Source organism: Penicillium pulvis, assembly GCF_028828015.1.
Source record: "Penicillium pulvis strain IBT 33274 chromosome Unknown scaffold_8_segment0_segment0, whole genome shotgun sequence".
Lineage (NCBI taxonomy): Eukaryota > Fungi > Ascomycota > Eurotiomycetes > Eurotiales > Aspergillaceae > Penicillium > Penicillium pulvis.
The window spans coordinates 2,774,367-2,789,213 of record NW_026643080.1 but is presented as its reverse complement, the minus strand read 5'-3'; the positions used below and the strand labels follow the sequence as shown (position 1 = coordinate 2,789,213).

Sequence of the window (14,847 nt, the reverse complement as noted above, 5' to 3'; positions counted from 1 at the left end):
GTGGGACTCGCACCTGGCAGAAGATTTTCTTCTGTATGCATCGCGAGCATGGCACCTAGGACGCAATGCGCTTTAGTGAGGTCCCATCCATGTCTTTGCATTGTCACCTGTACCTTCCTGTCACACTTGGCTTTAGACCTAGCACATTGCGCACACGCCAGAATCAAATTCGCTTGGAAATTGAGCGAGGAACTTAGTGTCGACATTGTTGAAATAAGGTTGAATCGCACCGATCGGCGTCAGCACCATAGAAGAGACGAAAAACAGCTCCGTGCGCGCTACGGAGCCTGTGAAGAATACAACAAGGACTATTTTGGTGTACTTGACTTGTATGTAATCTGCGCAGATGCTGAAATACCCTTTAGTTCTAGAGATACATCTAAACTAAAGAAAAGAAAAAAAAAGCATTGAACGGAGAGGTGAGCAGCCATGAGTCCGACTACCTTATCACTGGCACGAGGGTGACAAACTGTGCGAGCAGAATATTAGGCGGTAGAAAAGGCGGCAACTTTGATGCGTAAACAATTGTAGCGCCACTATATTATGAGGAGCCGAGTACATAATTATGCACACCAACCCACACGTACTGTAATAACCAACTGTTAGAAAATTTGATCGTCAAGGCCTCAGGTGTTATTGAATAAAGCTTGATGCAGGAAACTGATCTTGCATAGGTCTAGCGAAGCCAATTGGTATTGGGTCATCGTTCAATACCCCAATGACCAATTCCTAAATCTCCACTCTCTACTTTGTGTCTCTCTCTGGTGATATTGACGGACCTATTATAATGCCACTACAGGGGATGGGATAGAGGGGAAGCACCAAGAATAACTAGAAGGGAATTTTGGATCTTGAAAAAGAGGGGTGTTTATACTCGAAAATCGCGCCTTCCGAAAGATAAAAAATCATTATTGATGTAGGGACCAAATATAAAGGCAAGTGTCTGCTGCCTGGTTGAGCCGACTAGCTGCACTACGTATAACTAGATTTTTGAACTTTGGGAAAGCTTCTTCTCCTGGGCTTGGTAGATCTTGACCAATTGACGGACAGACAAGTCGAGGAGAACATCCTCCGAGCCACCAGGAATGCGGGCACCAGGAACATCACGGTAGATGGCTGTTACGATAAACAAGTTAGTCTTACACTAAGGGAAAAAAACACGTGCGAAAAGTCAATCTTACCCTCTGCAAGCTCTCCCTGACCGGTTTGAGTGAAACCATTTCCACCAAACAGCAAAACAGCAACCTGTGCACACTCATTAAGTACCATGGCGGATTTCGCCTTAGCCAAAGCCGTCAATCCACCCAGCTGGCGGTCACCCTCTTCTTTGCTAAGATGGCACAGCTGGTAAAGAATCTGCTCGACCCAAGCCCACATGGTCTCGAGCTCAGCGCCAGCCTTGGCGAGTCGATGCCGCACCACAGGCTGATCCATCAGAGTTTTCCCAAAGGCTTCACGCTTGAGGCAGTAAGAGAACGCGGCAGACAAAGCCACACGAGCCTGGCGCGTGACACCGACAGAAATAATCAAGCGCTCGTGGTTGAAGTTGGTCATGATGATGCGCATGCCCTCGCCTTCCTTGCCGATTAGGTTGGACACTGGAACTTCGACATCATCAAGTTCGATGTACGTTGTTCCGCCGGCTTTCTGGCCAGAGACCTTGAGGCGGCGCATTGTGACACCTGGGTGGTTCTTGAGAGGTACGATCATGACTGAAAGTCCGGTAGGACCTGGTCCGCCAGTACGAACTGCCATAGTCGCATAGTCTGACCAGATGCCGTTGGTGATCCTAGCGATCGGTAAGTTGGGTATCACTTTGGAGAAAGAGATAAGGGTAGTGTCTACCATTTCTTGGTGCCATTCACAATGTAGTGTTTGCCGTCATCACTCTTGACTGCAGTGGTAACTATGTTCGCAACGTCGCTACCAGCCTCGGGCTCTGTGATAGCGATACAAGCGCGCTTCTTTCCGGTGAGAAGGTCAGGGAGAAATCGTTCTTGCAACTCTTTGCTGCCAAATTTGACAATGGGTGGGATTCCAAAGGCAAAGCCAGCGTTCAGAGAGCCGCCAGGGCCACTTAGACCCGATCGAGCCAGCTATGGATAATATGTTAGTATCTTGGAGCTTTTCTGTGGTGATGTCGCTATCTACCTCATCGGCATATATTCCAGTGTAAATATAATCCCAATCCTCAACCTTGACACCGAGGATATCATTGATGCCAAGGCGTTTCAGCCAGTCCACGGGAAGGGGGGCGGGCATGTTGGGCAACAGCATGTTATGCTTGCAAAATGTTTGGAATACATGCTCTGGCACAGTACCCTCCCTCTCCCACTCCATTGCATGTTGAAGCAGGTGCTCCCACGCGAATTTGCGGCATGCTTGCTGAAAATGACGGTGAGCATCGGTAATATATGGGGAGGGCAGGCCACGCAAGTAAGGCGGCTCCGAGAAAGGGATAGGATTGATAGAGTTTGTTGCCATAATTGAAGATTTTAACAGATAATTTCTAGATATTTGATTATGTGCTCAAGGTAAAATCCGGGGAACAATGCGACACAAGGTTGTTTACATAGGAGCTCTGGGGTAGACTCCGCTTCTCCGCAAATGTGATATGGTTGCGACCGAGGCTCGGTGCTGCACAACCGAGTGACATCACATGGGTGCTGAGTCATGCATAACTACGAAGGGCTAAGCATACGGATGGAGTTAGCTCCCTATAATTCTAGACTATATCTACCTGGTGGGAAATGCATCTCGAATATCTTTGATCTCACTTCAAGCGTGTGATATGGTGCTTTGCTCATGTAAGCTGAGGGTTCGCCGCTAGCATGGACTGCACTGCATAGTAAAATCAAAGCACTGGAGTTTTACTTGGTTTGTATTTGTTTTTTCGCTCTTGTAGATAATGATTCCAACGTGCAATGTTTTCTTCTCAATAAGCTATGTTCCACATCTTTTATCACCGTAAATAAGTGGGTGGATCCGGAGGTCCAATCATGTACCATTACTGAAAATGTGCAAGCCCAAAGGCTGTGCTCCGCATTAGCCTCGTGAGGGGCGATGCTACTTTGATAACAAATTTGATTCTTCGTCCTAAATGACTCATTGTGCTTATTTTCCTTTTTTCTCGTAGCCTTTTACCTCTCGTTTCTTTGGGTATCAAGATGGCGCCTCCTGAGAACCCCATCCTTGGCTATCGATGGCGCTCGTCCCGGTCCTTGATCATAGGGACGGCGTGTTTGTCGTTGCTGACTGGTATGTCAACTTCCCTTTCCAGTGCGGGTAGCATATGTGGATCCTGACATTCTGATGTAGAGGTGTTGCTCTATGGCTTCGTGGTTCCGATCTTGCCTTACATGCTTGAGAATCGTTTGGGGCAAGACCCTGCCCAGACGCAGCAATTGACAGCTTGGTTACTTGGAATTCATGGCTTCGCGACAGTGCTATTTGCTCCTATCCTTGCCCACTTCATCGACAAGACATCTAACCGAAGAACTCCACTTCTTATTTCTCTCGCGGTCGCCTTTGGTGGAACTATTCTTGTTGCTGCTACACCGACTTGTACGTCCTTGCGGCCTCCCTCTTTCGTTTATCATATTGTCTCTAACAATTGAACTACAGACTGGGTTCTTACCTTAGGCCGAGTTATTCAAGGCATTGCGGGAGCGGCAGCATGGATTGTGTGTCTAGCGATATTGACCGAGAATGCCGGAGAGGGAAATGTAGGGAAGATGATGGGAGTAAGCATGTCCGTCGTCATGACTGGTACCGTTGGAGGGCCAGTGCTTTCAGGGACTTTACTAGAGCTAGCTGGCTACTGGCCTGCTTGGTACCTGCCAATAGGAGTTCTCGCCTTCAATATTTTGATATGGTTGGTTTTGATCGAGTCGCCAGCACATTCCGCCAATTCGCCTAGCCAAATCAGAACGACTGAAGATGCTGACACCAATGACTCCGAGGTCTCTCCACTTCTTTCGCCAATTGTGCAAATTCACTCAAAGGATAATGATACCCAGCAGACACGCCCACCATCCAACTTTTATTATACAATGGCCTCCGATCCCCGTGTCTTAGTTAGCTTCGCAAACGTCTTCACCAGCTCTGTGACCATCGCTGCGCTGAACACTACGTTGCCGGTTCACCTTCGCGAGATCTTTGGATGGGGTCCTTTAGATGTGGGAACAATGTTCCTATTACTTCGTATCCCCGCCATCATCCTCGGCCCTTTTTCGGGTTGGCTCCGAGATATTGTCGGTCTACGCTACCCTACTACGATCGGCTGGGTTCTCCTAGGCCCTTTGTTTGTGGTTATGGGTGTTCCTGGAGATGGTCTGTCTTGGGCTAGTGGTGAAAGCCATGGTAAACCAATTTTCGTTTTCTCAATGATCGGGATTGGAATGATGCTGCCCTTAATTCAGGGTTCAGGGATGTTGCATGCACTGAGTAAATGATGCCCTCGTCCCCCCTTCGTATGCTCGATTACTAATGTTGATTGGGAAATAGTGGTCCTGGATGAAATTGAGGCAAAGCAGCCCAATATATTCGGTGCTCATGGTGGACGTTCGAGAGTTTTTGCAATGAGTGAGATCTCATTCAACCTTGGGCTGATGCTAGGCCCGCTGTTGGCAGGAGTCATAACAGAGAATATTGGCTTCGGTGCTATGAGTATGGTTTTAGGTAAGACAATCGACTACGTTGTTTGTAAAATATTCCCTGACCTTATTTCTATTTTAGGTACGCTTTGCCTGGTTGTTGCCTTGTTGACTTATTACTTCTTCATGTCCGGGCATCAACACACAGAGGATGATATTGCGCCTTGAACATATTCCGCGACGAGCCGTGTGAGGTTTGAATTATATCAAGGAATCTCATACCCACATAGAAATGAGCTATGAAAATTGATGGACTGAGTGAGATTGAGTGAAAAGATTGAGTTTTTGAAAAGTCAAAAGTGAAGTTTAATTTCGATTACATAGATTGCCACCCTTGCAAGCGTTGATGACCATTTGGAAGACTGTGTTTTTGAGACACTTCAAGTGCTACCTAATCAATAAGTTATGACTTACTCATAATATATTTACTGAACCTTTCAAACCTCCAAGCCTCGTAATCTACATTAAAAACTGAGTAGGCACCTATCTGAATTCTTAGCAAGTTGACAAACTTGAACGTTTGTCATCTTAGGTTAGTAATAGAACTGCCGCCTTAGGCATCCGGAGTGGCTAAAATGCTGAATCAGCCGCTTAAAGCGGAACTTTTCTGCTGACTTTTTTGAGTTTTTGCCATCAGAGGCCGCCCGCGTTGCTTATCGATAAGGAAATTGCGTGATTGCGTGATTGACACTATCCCCGATAAGGCAGGTTGCCCTGGACTTTTCTATACCAGCGGGCATTCGGTCGAGAGTCTCCCCCTCCTTCTCTCCACATTTCACTTATTCGGGGTGATTTCTTTCTTGTCATTCATTTGTGATATCGGTGTGCGTATCCCGGTATCCAGACAAGAGTCAAAATCACAATGGGTGCTACAAACCCTACCCTTTCTGCCCTCTCGGGCCCGACATATGTCACTGCTCAGACCCTGATCCAGCAGGTTGCATACCTGCTCAGTGACAAGATCTTCTCCTACTCCCCCGAGACCTTCGACCTCGATACTGCCCTCCAGCAATGGTCTTCGGCACAAGAAACCAATGCCAATGGAGAGTCTCCTGTGATCAAGTCTTTGGAGACTCGCCAGGGTGCCGGAAACATGGCCCTTGGTTACCTCTTCTCCCAGGACTTTGATCTGAAGAAGCGTCATGTCCCCCAGGGAATTGTGGCTTCTTCTGCCACTCTTCCTTACATGCGCTCTGCTCTTGAGCAGCTCTCTCTGCTGTACTCTGTGGCGAGCCCGGTGGCGGCCCACGTCGCTGCTGCCGACTATGCTGGAGAGGAGGGACTCGTCTCTGACTATTCCTCTGCCCTTTCTCTGGCTGAGGAACTCGGCCTTGGTCTCGTGTCTAGTGCCTCTGCCCACGAGTCCCAGCACATGGCTTTGTTCACCACTCTGTTGGCTTCTGTCCTGCCATCCATCCACATCTATGACGGTGTCCGCGTCGGCCGCGAGACCACTCGTGTTATTGATGTCCTTGACAAGGATGGTCTGGCCCGCACTTATGAGACCGTTCGCAAGACTCTTGATGATTCTCGCAACCGTCATCTTGATGCCCAGGGTAAGGTTCTGGATCTGCTCAAGACCCTGAACGGCGAGCTTGGAACCGACTACAGTGCCTTTGAGTACCACGGACACTCTGAGCCCACCTCTGTCCTGGTCGTCTTCGGTACTGTCGAGGCTACTCTCGCGGCACAGGTTGCTCGCTCCCTCTCCAAGACTGGTGTCAAGATTGGTGTGGTTAACGTCCGCGTCTACCGTCCCTTCATCGAGGAGGAGTTCCTGCGCGTCCTGCCTCAGTCTGTCAAGACTGTTGGCGTTCTCGGACAGGTTGCCGATGAGCAGGCTGTTCAGGAGGAGAGTGTCCACTCTGCCCTCTATGAGGATGTTCTGGCCTCTTTGACCTTTGCCACTGGCCGTGAGCACGCTCCTGCTTGCGTCGAGCTCAAGTACCCTCGCTCCCAGACCTGGAACCAGATCACCACTGCTGCTGCATTCCAGCGCATTTTCGATACCCCCATCCTCTCTGTTGACAGCGTGACCGACGAGGCCGCTCCTTTGCAGTTGCTGGACTCCACCGTCCAGGAATACACCTTCTGGGATGTTGACAACTCTGTTGCTGAGTCGGCCACTACCACTTTGAGCCAAGCCCTTGCTGCCGATTCTGCAAGCAACGTCACCACCAGCAAAATCCACGATAACTTGGTCCAGGGAGGTGCTATCCGCGTTGATATCCGCAAGAGTGCCAAGATCGTTGACGCTCCCTACTCTGTTGCCGCTGCTGATGTTTCCTACGTCGGAAACATTGCGCTGCTTAACGACGTCGATGTTCTTGCATCTGTCAAGGACAATGCTAAGGTCATCGTGAGCGCCCCTGGCATCAAGGATGAGGAGCTCGAAAAGAAGCTGCCTGCTGCCTTCAAGCAGACTATCGTTCAGCGCGGCCTCTCTCTCTTCGTCGTCGATTCCTCGGCCCTTGAGGGTGAGTCCCTTGATGCCCTTATCCTCCAGGCTGCCTTCCTCCGCGTCGCTCTTCCTTCCCAGGAAGGCCTGGCCACAAAGAAGCTGGCTTCCATTGTCGGCAACGCCGAAGCTCTGGATACCGTCAGCAAGGATCTTGACAAGGCCCTTCGCCAGATTGAGATTCCTGAGGCCTGGAAGGAGCCCGAAGGTGTCACCGAGGCGATTGAGCTTCCCAAGGACATCTCTGCCAACAGCTTCGTCTCCTTCGACAAGGAGGAGGCTGAGGCCCCCGTTCTTCTTCGGGACTGGCAGACCGCTGCGAAGGGTCTGGCATTCAAGGAGGCCTTTGGCACCAGAAATGCCCTTCGTCCTGACTTGGCGACCAAGACTTTCACTGTTCACGTTAAGGAGAACCGTCGTCTTACTCCCGTCACTTATGACCGTAACATCTTCCACATTGAGTTCGATCTTGGTAACACTGGTCTCACTTACGACATTGGTGAGGCCCTCGGTGTCCACGCTGAGAACGACCCCAAGGATGTCACCGACTTCATTACCTTCTACGGACTGGACCCCGATTCTATCGTTGAGGTTCCCAGCCGCGAGGACCCCAACGTGTTCGAGAACCGCACTGTGTACCAGGCCCTGGTTCAGAACGTTGATATCTTCGGTCGCCCTCCCAAGCGCTTCTACGAGGCTTTGGCTGAGTTCGCCTCCGACGAGAAGGAGAAGCTTGACCTGAAGACTCTGGGTGGCCCCGACGGCGCCACTGAGTTCAAGCGCCGTGCTGAGGTTGACACTGTCACTTTCGCCGACGTCCTCCTTGAGTACCCATCTGCTCACCCCGACTTCCACGAGATCGTCCGTATTGTTGGTCCCCTCAAGCGTCGCGAGTACTCCATCGCCTCGTGCCAGAAGGTGACCCCCGACACCGTTGCTCTCATGATTGTCGCCGTCAACTGGGTTGGCCCCAACGGCAAGGACCGCTTCGGTCTTGCAACGCGCTACCTGAGCAGCCTGAAGGTCGGCTCGCCCATCACCGTCAGCGTCAAGTCCAGTGTGATGAAGCTGCCCCCCAAGTCTACCCAGCCCCTCATCATGGCTGGTCTGGGTACTGGTCTCGCACCTTTCCGTGCTTTCGTCCAGCACCGTGCTCTCGAGAAGGCCCAGGGCAAGGAGATCGGTGCCGTTCTCCTGTACATGGGATCGCGTCACCAGCGCGAGGAGTACTGCTACGGTGAGGAGTGGGAGGCGTACCAGGAGGCCGGTGTCATCACCCTTCTTGGCGCTGCCTTCTCCCGTGATCAGCCCCAGAAGATCTACATTCAGGACCGCATGCGCGAGAGCTTGGCTGAGATTCGCAAGGCTTACATTCAGGAGGAGGGTGCCTTCTACCTGTGTGGTCCCACTTGGCCCGTGCCTGACGTGACTGCTGTCCTTGAGGAGGCGATTGGAGCCGAGGCTAAGGCCAACGGCAAGAAGGTTGAGACCCGCAAGGAGATTGAGAAGCTGAAGGATGAGGAGCGCTATGTTTTGGAGGTGTACTAGGGTTGAGCGGTGGCTTGACATGATCTCACGACTGGCATTTCTTTTTTTGTCTATTCCCCCACTTTAGACCGTCTTAATTCGGCCTAGCGTTATTTGCATATAGATTCCAAAAATGCATTTATCTTTTCCATGACGATTGAAGAGTCGATTGATCGTAGTATGCTCTTTTGTATTTCGGCCATTTAAAGACCGCCTGTATATGGGTATCGACTCTAACAACTAGGCCTCACTAGCTTTCACACATTTGACCCCATCTATTTAACATCGTACCTTCTACCTGTACATCATAATCGGTCGTCTATCCATTAAATCCATTGATCATATCTTTTAGCATATCTAACAGTCAGATCATGCTTGGGCTGTCTTGTTTGGCTTGAAATATTTAGTTTTGCCGTAAGCACCACCAAGTTTCTTTCTCAATTCCAGAGCCTTCCGGTACGGTGGCGCAGTCGGAGGCTGAACAGGGTCCAGGCTGACATAGTCCGGGGGAAGAGCGTAGGATGCATCGGAATCCCAAGCAGAGAGATCACCACAAGCAATGAACGAAGGTATCCATCGGTTCTCCTCGGCAAACTTGGAGGGCGGCTTCTGTGTTGATGGGGGGTCCATCGGCGGGGAGGTTGGGTGGAGATAGTTGGTTTGTGTGGTATGATTCGAAGCAGACACTTTCCCGTCGCCCAATGGGGCCTCCCTCAGGACTGCTTGGGACTGAGCGTTCTCGTCTTCGTCGGGCACCTCAACAGCAAGGTTGCCGTCCGCTGAGACAGGTCTCGGTGCCGCAGCACCGCCAAACAAAGGATTCTTCAATGCCGCCATTCCAATTACTCCGTCATTATTGGCAGGTGGGATGAATCCCTCGCAGACAACGAATGCTTCTAAACTGCTAGCACGACTACTCCGAGGTTTGGCAACGCTGACACGCTCGAAGACGGTGCGCAACTGGGCGTAGAGAAGGTCAACGTCACGAGCACGGAAGATCTTAGCAACAAATTTACCGCCTGGGCGAAGGACACCCATGGCAAGGTTGAGAGCGGCATATAGAAGTTGGGATTGGATGTATATGTCGAGATCGTGGAGACCGGTGACATCTGGCGCTCCATCGGAGATGACTAGATCGACAGGGTGTGGTTGCCGGATAGGCGCAGGGGTATTTGAAGGTGAGTCGGAGGTGGTTGATGAGGACTCATAGGCTTCGGGGTCCAATGCGCGCAGAAGCAGAGGGATAGTGGAGGGGTGTGTAATGTCGGCTTTGAGAGTGGTAATGCCCTCAAGCGGCGCCATGGGCTGCAGATCGATTGACACGATCTTGACGTTCTTTCGGGGCTTCAGTTCTGCGCTGGGGTCGGCCTCTCCAATTTCATAATGATCATCGGTATCATTGTCGTCAATTGCGGGCTGACCAGAGCCCCTCTCTAGGGCTTGCTGCTCCTTCCGCTTCTTTTCGAGCCATGCTCTCCGGCCAAAACTCTCGCCTTTGATCAATACTCGACTGAGAACTTGGCTCCAGCTTCCCGGTGCAGCACAAAGGTCCACCACTCTTGTCACTTTATCGGGATTCTCGTGCTCGAAAAGGTCGAACTGTTCGTCGATTTGGATCAATTTGAAGGCGGACCGGGCGCGCCAATTCTGCTCCTTGGCAAGACGGTAGTACGCATCGCGCTTATCCTTGGACGACTTACCCATCTTGAACAAGTAAGGCAGCGAGCGATTGTTATATCGAAAGTGAGGTTTTTGTCGCGGCGGAAATTCCAACGTGGGGAGCCAAGCGATAAGATTTCAAGGCGGACTTTTTCTGCCGCTTTTTTTTCTCCGAGCAAGCCTTTACATTGGCCTTTCTGCGAATTTTGTTCAAACTCACAAACCTGTGTATTTCGGAGCAGGTTCCACTATAATCATGGGTCAGAAACGAGGACGCGATTCCAAGCCACAGGCCGTCGAGGCCAAGAAGCGCAAGAAGGGCGCGAAGGTTGCAGCGGCCGCGGAAGATGATTCTCGGGATGGCGCGATTGGCGTTGATGATCTGAACTGGCAAGAGGTAGCTATGCCCGACCGAATGGCAGATGCGGAAGGCTTCTTCGGACTGGAGGAGATCGATGGTGTGGATGTTATTCGTGCATCAGACAATGGCGTTGTTCAATTCAAGGTATGAAATATTTACTAGGTATCGACAAGCTTGTTACTTGTATACTAATGAAATTCGGCGACAGGCTAAACCAGGCAAAACCACGAAATCTATCTTAAGGACACCGACTGCCGAAGAGACTGCTTTCGACGAGTGGTCGGGTTTCAGCGATGAGGAGTCCGCCGAAAAGACAACCACCACAACCAACGGTGCTGCAGAGCCACAGGAAGATAATAAAAAGTCCAAGAAAACTAAGGAGACTAAGGGAACCAAGGAAGTCAAGGATACCAAGGACACCAAGGGAACTAAAGAGGCCAAGGCCAAGGAGACCAAAGAACCCAAAAAGAAAGATACCAAACAAAAAGATGGCAAGAACAAGCAAGCGAAACCTACCCAAGATTCCAGCTTCAAGGCCAACCTTTCATTTGAAGCCCTCGATGAGGTTGAAAGCGAGGATGAAGTCGATGTATCAGGCTGGGACGATCTTGGCCTGTCGCCAGAGATCCTTACTAGTCTCTCTAAGTTGAAGTTTGGCACCCCGAGCGCCATCCAAAAAGCTTGCATTCCAGGTATTCTAGATGGCCACGATGTTATTGGAAAGGCATCAACCGGATCCGGAAAAACGCTCGCCTTTGGCATTCCGATTCTCGAGCATTATTTGGAAAAGCGAGGAAAGAAGATCGAATCTGAAAAGACACCAAGGTCATCTCCCATGGCTCTTATCCTTTCACCAACCCGAGAGCTGGCCGTCCAGTTAGGCAAGCACATCGGTAACTTGATCGAGAATGCTCCGGATACAAATGCACGAGTTGCCCTTTTGACGGGTGGTCTGTCCATTCAGAAGCAGCAAAGACAGCTTGCCACTGCTGATATTGTCGTTGGTACACCAGGTCGTGTGTGGGAGATTCTGAGCACTGGATCGGGCTTGATCAGCAAGATGCAAAAGATTCGGTTCCTTGTTGTGGATGAAGCGGATCGACTGCTCAGTCAAGGAAACTTCAAGGAAGTGGAAGAAATCATTGGCGCCTTGGACCGCCAGGAACACAATGACTTCCCCGAAAATGAAGAAGAGGACGAAGAAACAGATGAGAAACTCAAGGCCCGTCAGACTCTTGTTTTCTCGGCCACATTCCACCGTGATCTCCAACAAAAGCTTGCCGGAAAGAGTCGTTGGTCAGGAGGAGATTTGATGGACAACAAAGAGTCAATGGAATACCTGCTTAAGAAGCTCAACTTCCGGGAAGAAAAGCCCAGGTTTATTGATGTGAACCCCGTTCAGCAGATGGCAGAAGGACTCAAGGAGGGAATTGTTGAATGCCCTGCAATGGAGAAGGTAAGGAATCCACTTGCAATTCTTCTATTTCCGAAGACAGTACTAATATATAAAAAAGGATCTCTACCTTTACGCACTTTTGCTCTACCATCCCAAACACCGGACACTTGTCTTTACCAACTCTATCTCCGCTGTTCGTCGTGTCACTCAACTGTTGCAAGCATTGGGACTTCCCGCTCTTGGTCTCCATTCTAGCATGGCACAGAAAGCTCGACTTCGCTCTGTTGAGCGCTTCTCCTCACCTACCGCAGACCCAAGCTCTATTCTTGTGGCCACCGATGTTGCTGCCCGTGGTCTCGATATTAAGGGCATTGATTGTGTCGTCCACTACCACGCACCCCGTGCAGCTGATTCATACGTTCACCGATCTGGTCGTACTGCACGTGCAGGTGCAATGGGCAAGAGTGTTATCATCTGTTCTCCAGATGAGGTCGTCAGCGTGGCTCGCCTTGCTGCCAAGGTCCACGCTCGAAACCCCAATGCTACCGCCAAGAAACTACCTCTGGAGTCCCTCGAGATCGACCGTCGCGTCGTCGCTCGTGTACGACCGCGTGTCACTTTAGCCAAAAAGATTACTGACTCCAACCTCGCTAAGGAGAAGGTTTCTGCAGAGGACAACTGGATGCGTTCTGCCGCTGAGGATCTTGGTGTTGAGTATGACAGTGATGACTTTGATGAAGCCAAGGGTAGGGGTCGCGGTCGTGGTGGTGGCCGAGAGCGACGTGAGAAGCAGGCTAGTGGTATCACCAAGGGTGAATTGGCTGCCCTCCGAGCCGAGTTGAAGGGCCTGCTTTCGCAGCGCATCAATATCGGTGTTAGCGAGCGTTATCTCACGGCTGGTCGCGTTGATATCGAGGCCCTGCTCCGTGGCGAGGGCAACAAAGCCTTCCTCGGCCACCTTGATCCTTTGGGTTTCTAAACTTTTTAATTGGTTCCATTATGTTAAATGTCAGGGAGACCTATTTGATACCAACGAGGATGTCGATCTGTACAGTGTACTCCCGTTACATAGCGATACAAAATTTCCTTACTGTTGTCATCCATACGCCTATTGAAAATTTAGCACCGGAGCCTGTCTCTAGAACACTTTATCATGTAAAAAAGTGCTTCTTGATAAATTACTTCAAAGTAGACCGATAGCGGCGATCGCCAATCGACCAGGACCTGCCCCCGAGACCGTACCTTCGGACCAAACTTGCTTGGGTGGGTGTTCTTATATTCATGGGATATTTTCCGAGTTTGTAGGCAGTATAGATTGACAGGTAGGATTGCAAGTGGAAGATAGATCTACAATAGACCTCCAAATGGACCGACCAAGACAAATCGGCATGCCGATATCTGCCGTATTCCTCGGGCCCCGCCGAAAATCGGTACTTTTTGCCCCACCGTTTGGGTCCAACAGAAAAAAAATTTCGGAGCGAAGGAAGGCGAAGAATCAAGATTTCAAAGGAAACAATCAAGGTGGACTTGAAAAGGCTTTCTTTCAATCCCTTGTTTGAACAACAGTCCCCTAAACCTTATCCATACATACCCCTGTTCAACAACCTTGCATATCCACGATTCTAATCACCGCGAACTTCTCAAAATACAAGCTATATTAAGATAGTCCCGGGTTTCCACTTAGCCGCAGATAATCCGCGTTAGCTTATCTGCGATCCTTTTATTCGGGGTACGTCCAAGACCCAGACTACACACTATGTCATAACCTAACGGCTTTTCTTCACAAGCATATAGACGATATATACTGCCATAATGTCTGCACTTTCTCTAGCACCACGATGGGTGCTGCGCCCATCAGCGATCTCAATCGCCAGAGCAACCTTCACACCCGCTGGCCGGATTGCCCGTCTGCACCAACAGGGCCCATCACGATCAGCTGTGGTCCACGAGCAGGCACTTCCTCAAAGCCAAACACAGGTCCCACAACCTACCCCACCGCAACATAATGAGGTCGCAAGCCTCGACGCCCTAATCTCCAAAATGCCTGTCGTCCAATCCCTCCGCCAATCGCAAACCTACAAGGAGTCACGCCCGCACCTCGCCATTCCCCCTGCAATTCGGCAACACCATCTCGTCGGTGGGAGTCTGGTGGGCCAGGGCAAGCTAGCATTTACACCGTATATGTGGACTTCGTCGCAGACGGCCAGCAGTGGTGAATCGAAAATCCAGACGAAGGCGGTTTCGGTGTTCCATATTGGCCAGGATCTGTGCGGACATCCGGGCTTTGTGCATGGCGGTTTGCTCACCGTGCTTTTTGATGAGGTCTTTGCTAGATGTATTTCTGCTGCATTTCCTAGCGGGCTTGGAATGACGGCGAACTTGAATGTTGATTTTAGGAAGCCTGCGATACCGGATCGCATGTATGTGTTGCGGGCTGAGACTACTAAGGTTGAAGGGCGCAAGGCTTGGGTTGAGGGACGGATGTTCTGTCTTCCGTTGGCTTTGCCTTTGTCTCATGGTGCGCCTGCTCTCGTGTCGGATACGAGCTTGTTGAGCGAAGATAGCGAGGGGGCAGTTATGGTTGCTGAGTCGAAGGCTTTGTTTGTGGAGCCTAAGTTTGCAGACGTGAGTTTCCTGCTATGACGATATGTCGATATCGGATACTAACTGTTTCCTAGTCTATGGTGTCCGTCTACCGCACCTGATTGCCTTTGCCTGGGGTTTTCTCTTTTTCTCTTCATGATGATAATGCGTTTCATATGGTGGATATAATAGACATATATATAGACAT

General features: G+C 50.4%; 6 protein-coding genes across 6 annotated transcripts; 4 read left to right on the top strand and 2 right to left on the bottom strand.

The window, feature by feature from the left end:
- Positions 1 to 982: 982 nt before the first annotated feature.
- Positions 983 to 2,484, bottom strand: N7503_010454 (acyl-CoA dehydrogenase family protein; the record flags this gene model as incomplete). The annotated part of the gene is made up of 4 exons (XM_057070000.1): positions 983 to 1,116; positions 1,182 to 1,789; positions 1,846 to 2,096; positions 2,152 to 2,484. 4 exons carry the CDS (start codon positions 2,482 to 2,484, stop codon positions 983 to 985), a joined length of 1,326 nt encoding a protein of 441 aa, XP_056916611.1.
- Positions 2,485 to 3,167: 683 nt separating this feature from the next.
- Positions 3,168 to 4,823, top strand: N7503_010453 (MFS transporter; the record flags this gene model as incomplete). Its single annotated transcript, XM_057069999.1, has 5 exons — positions 3,168 to 3,258; positions 3,319 to 3,564; positions 3,625 to 4,446; positions 4,507 to 4,680; positions 4,738 to 4,823. The coding sequence occupies 5 exons, from the start codon at positions 3,168 to 3,170 to the stop codon at positions 4,821 to 4,823; spliced, it is 1,419 nt and encodes a 472-aa protein (XP_056916610.1).
- A 694-nt stretch (positions 4,824 to 5,517) lies between these two features.
- On the top strand, positions 5,518 to 8,661 carry N7503_010452 (sulfite reductase subunit alpha; the record flags this gene model as incomplete). Its single annotated transcript, XM_057069998.1, has 1 exon — positions 5,518 to 8,661. One exon carries the CDS (start codon positions 5,518 to 5,520, stop codon positions 8,659 to 8,661), a length of 3,144 nt encoding a protein of 1,047 aa, XP_056916609.1.
- Positions 8,662 to 9,009: 348 nt separating this feature from the next.
- N7503_010451 (tRNA methyltransferase TRM7) lies at positions 9,010 to 10,344 on the bottom strand (the record flags this gene model as incomplete). The annotated part of the gene is made up of 1 exon (XM_057069997.1): positions 9,010 to 10,344. The coding sequence occupies one exon, from the start codon at positions 10,342 to 10,344 to the stop codon at positions 9,010 to 9,012; it is 1,335 nt and encodes a 444-aa protein (XP_056916608.1).
- Positions 10,345 to 10,507: 163 nt separating this feature from the next.
- mak5 (ATP-dependent RNA helicase MAK5) lies at positions 10,508 to 13,035 on the top strand (the record flags this gene model as incomplete). The annotated part of the gene is made up of 3 exons (XM_057069996.1): positions 10,508 to 10,804; positions 10,869 to 12,116; positions 12,175 to 13,035. Exons 1-3 carry the CDS (start codon positions 10,556 to 10,558, stop codon positions 13,033 to 13,035), a joined length of 2,358 nt encoding a protein of 785 aa, XP_056916607.1. The 5' UTR covers positions 10,508 to 10,555.
- Positions 13,036 to 13,868: 833 nt separating this feature from the next.
- Positions 13,869 to 14,761, top strand: N7503_010449 (PaaI family thioesterase; the record flags this gene model as incomplete). The annotated part of the gene is made up of 2 exons (XM_057069995.1): positions 13,869 to 14,681; positions 14,735 to 14,761. 2 exons carry the CDS (start codon positions 13,869 to 13,871, stop codon positions 14,759 to 14,761), a joined length of 840 nt encoding a protein of 279 aa, XP_056916606.1.
- Positions 14,762 to 14,847: the final 86 nt, after the last annotated feature.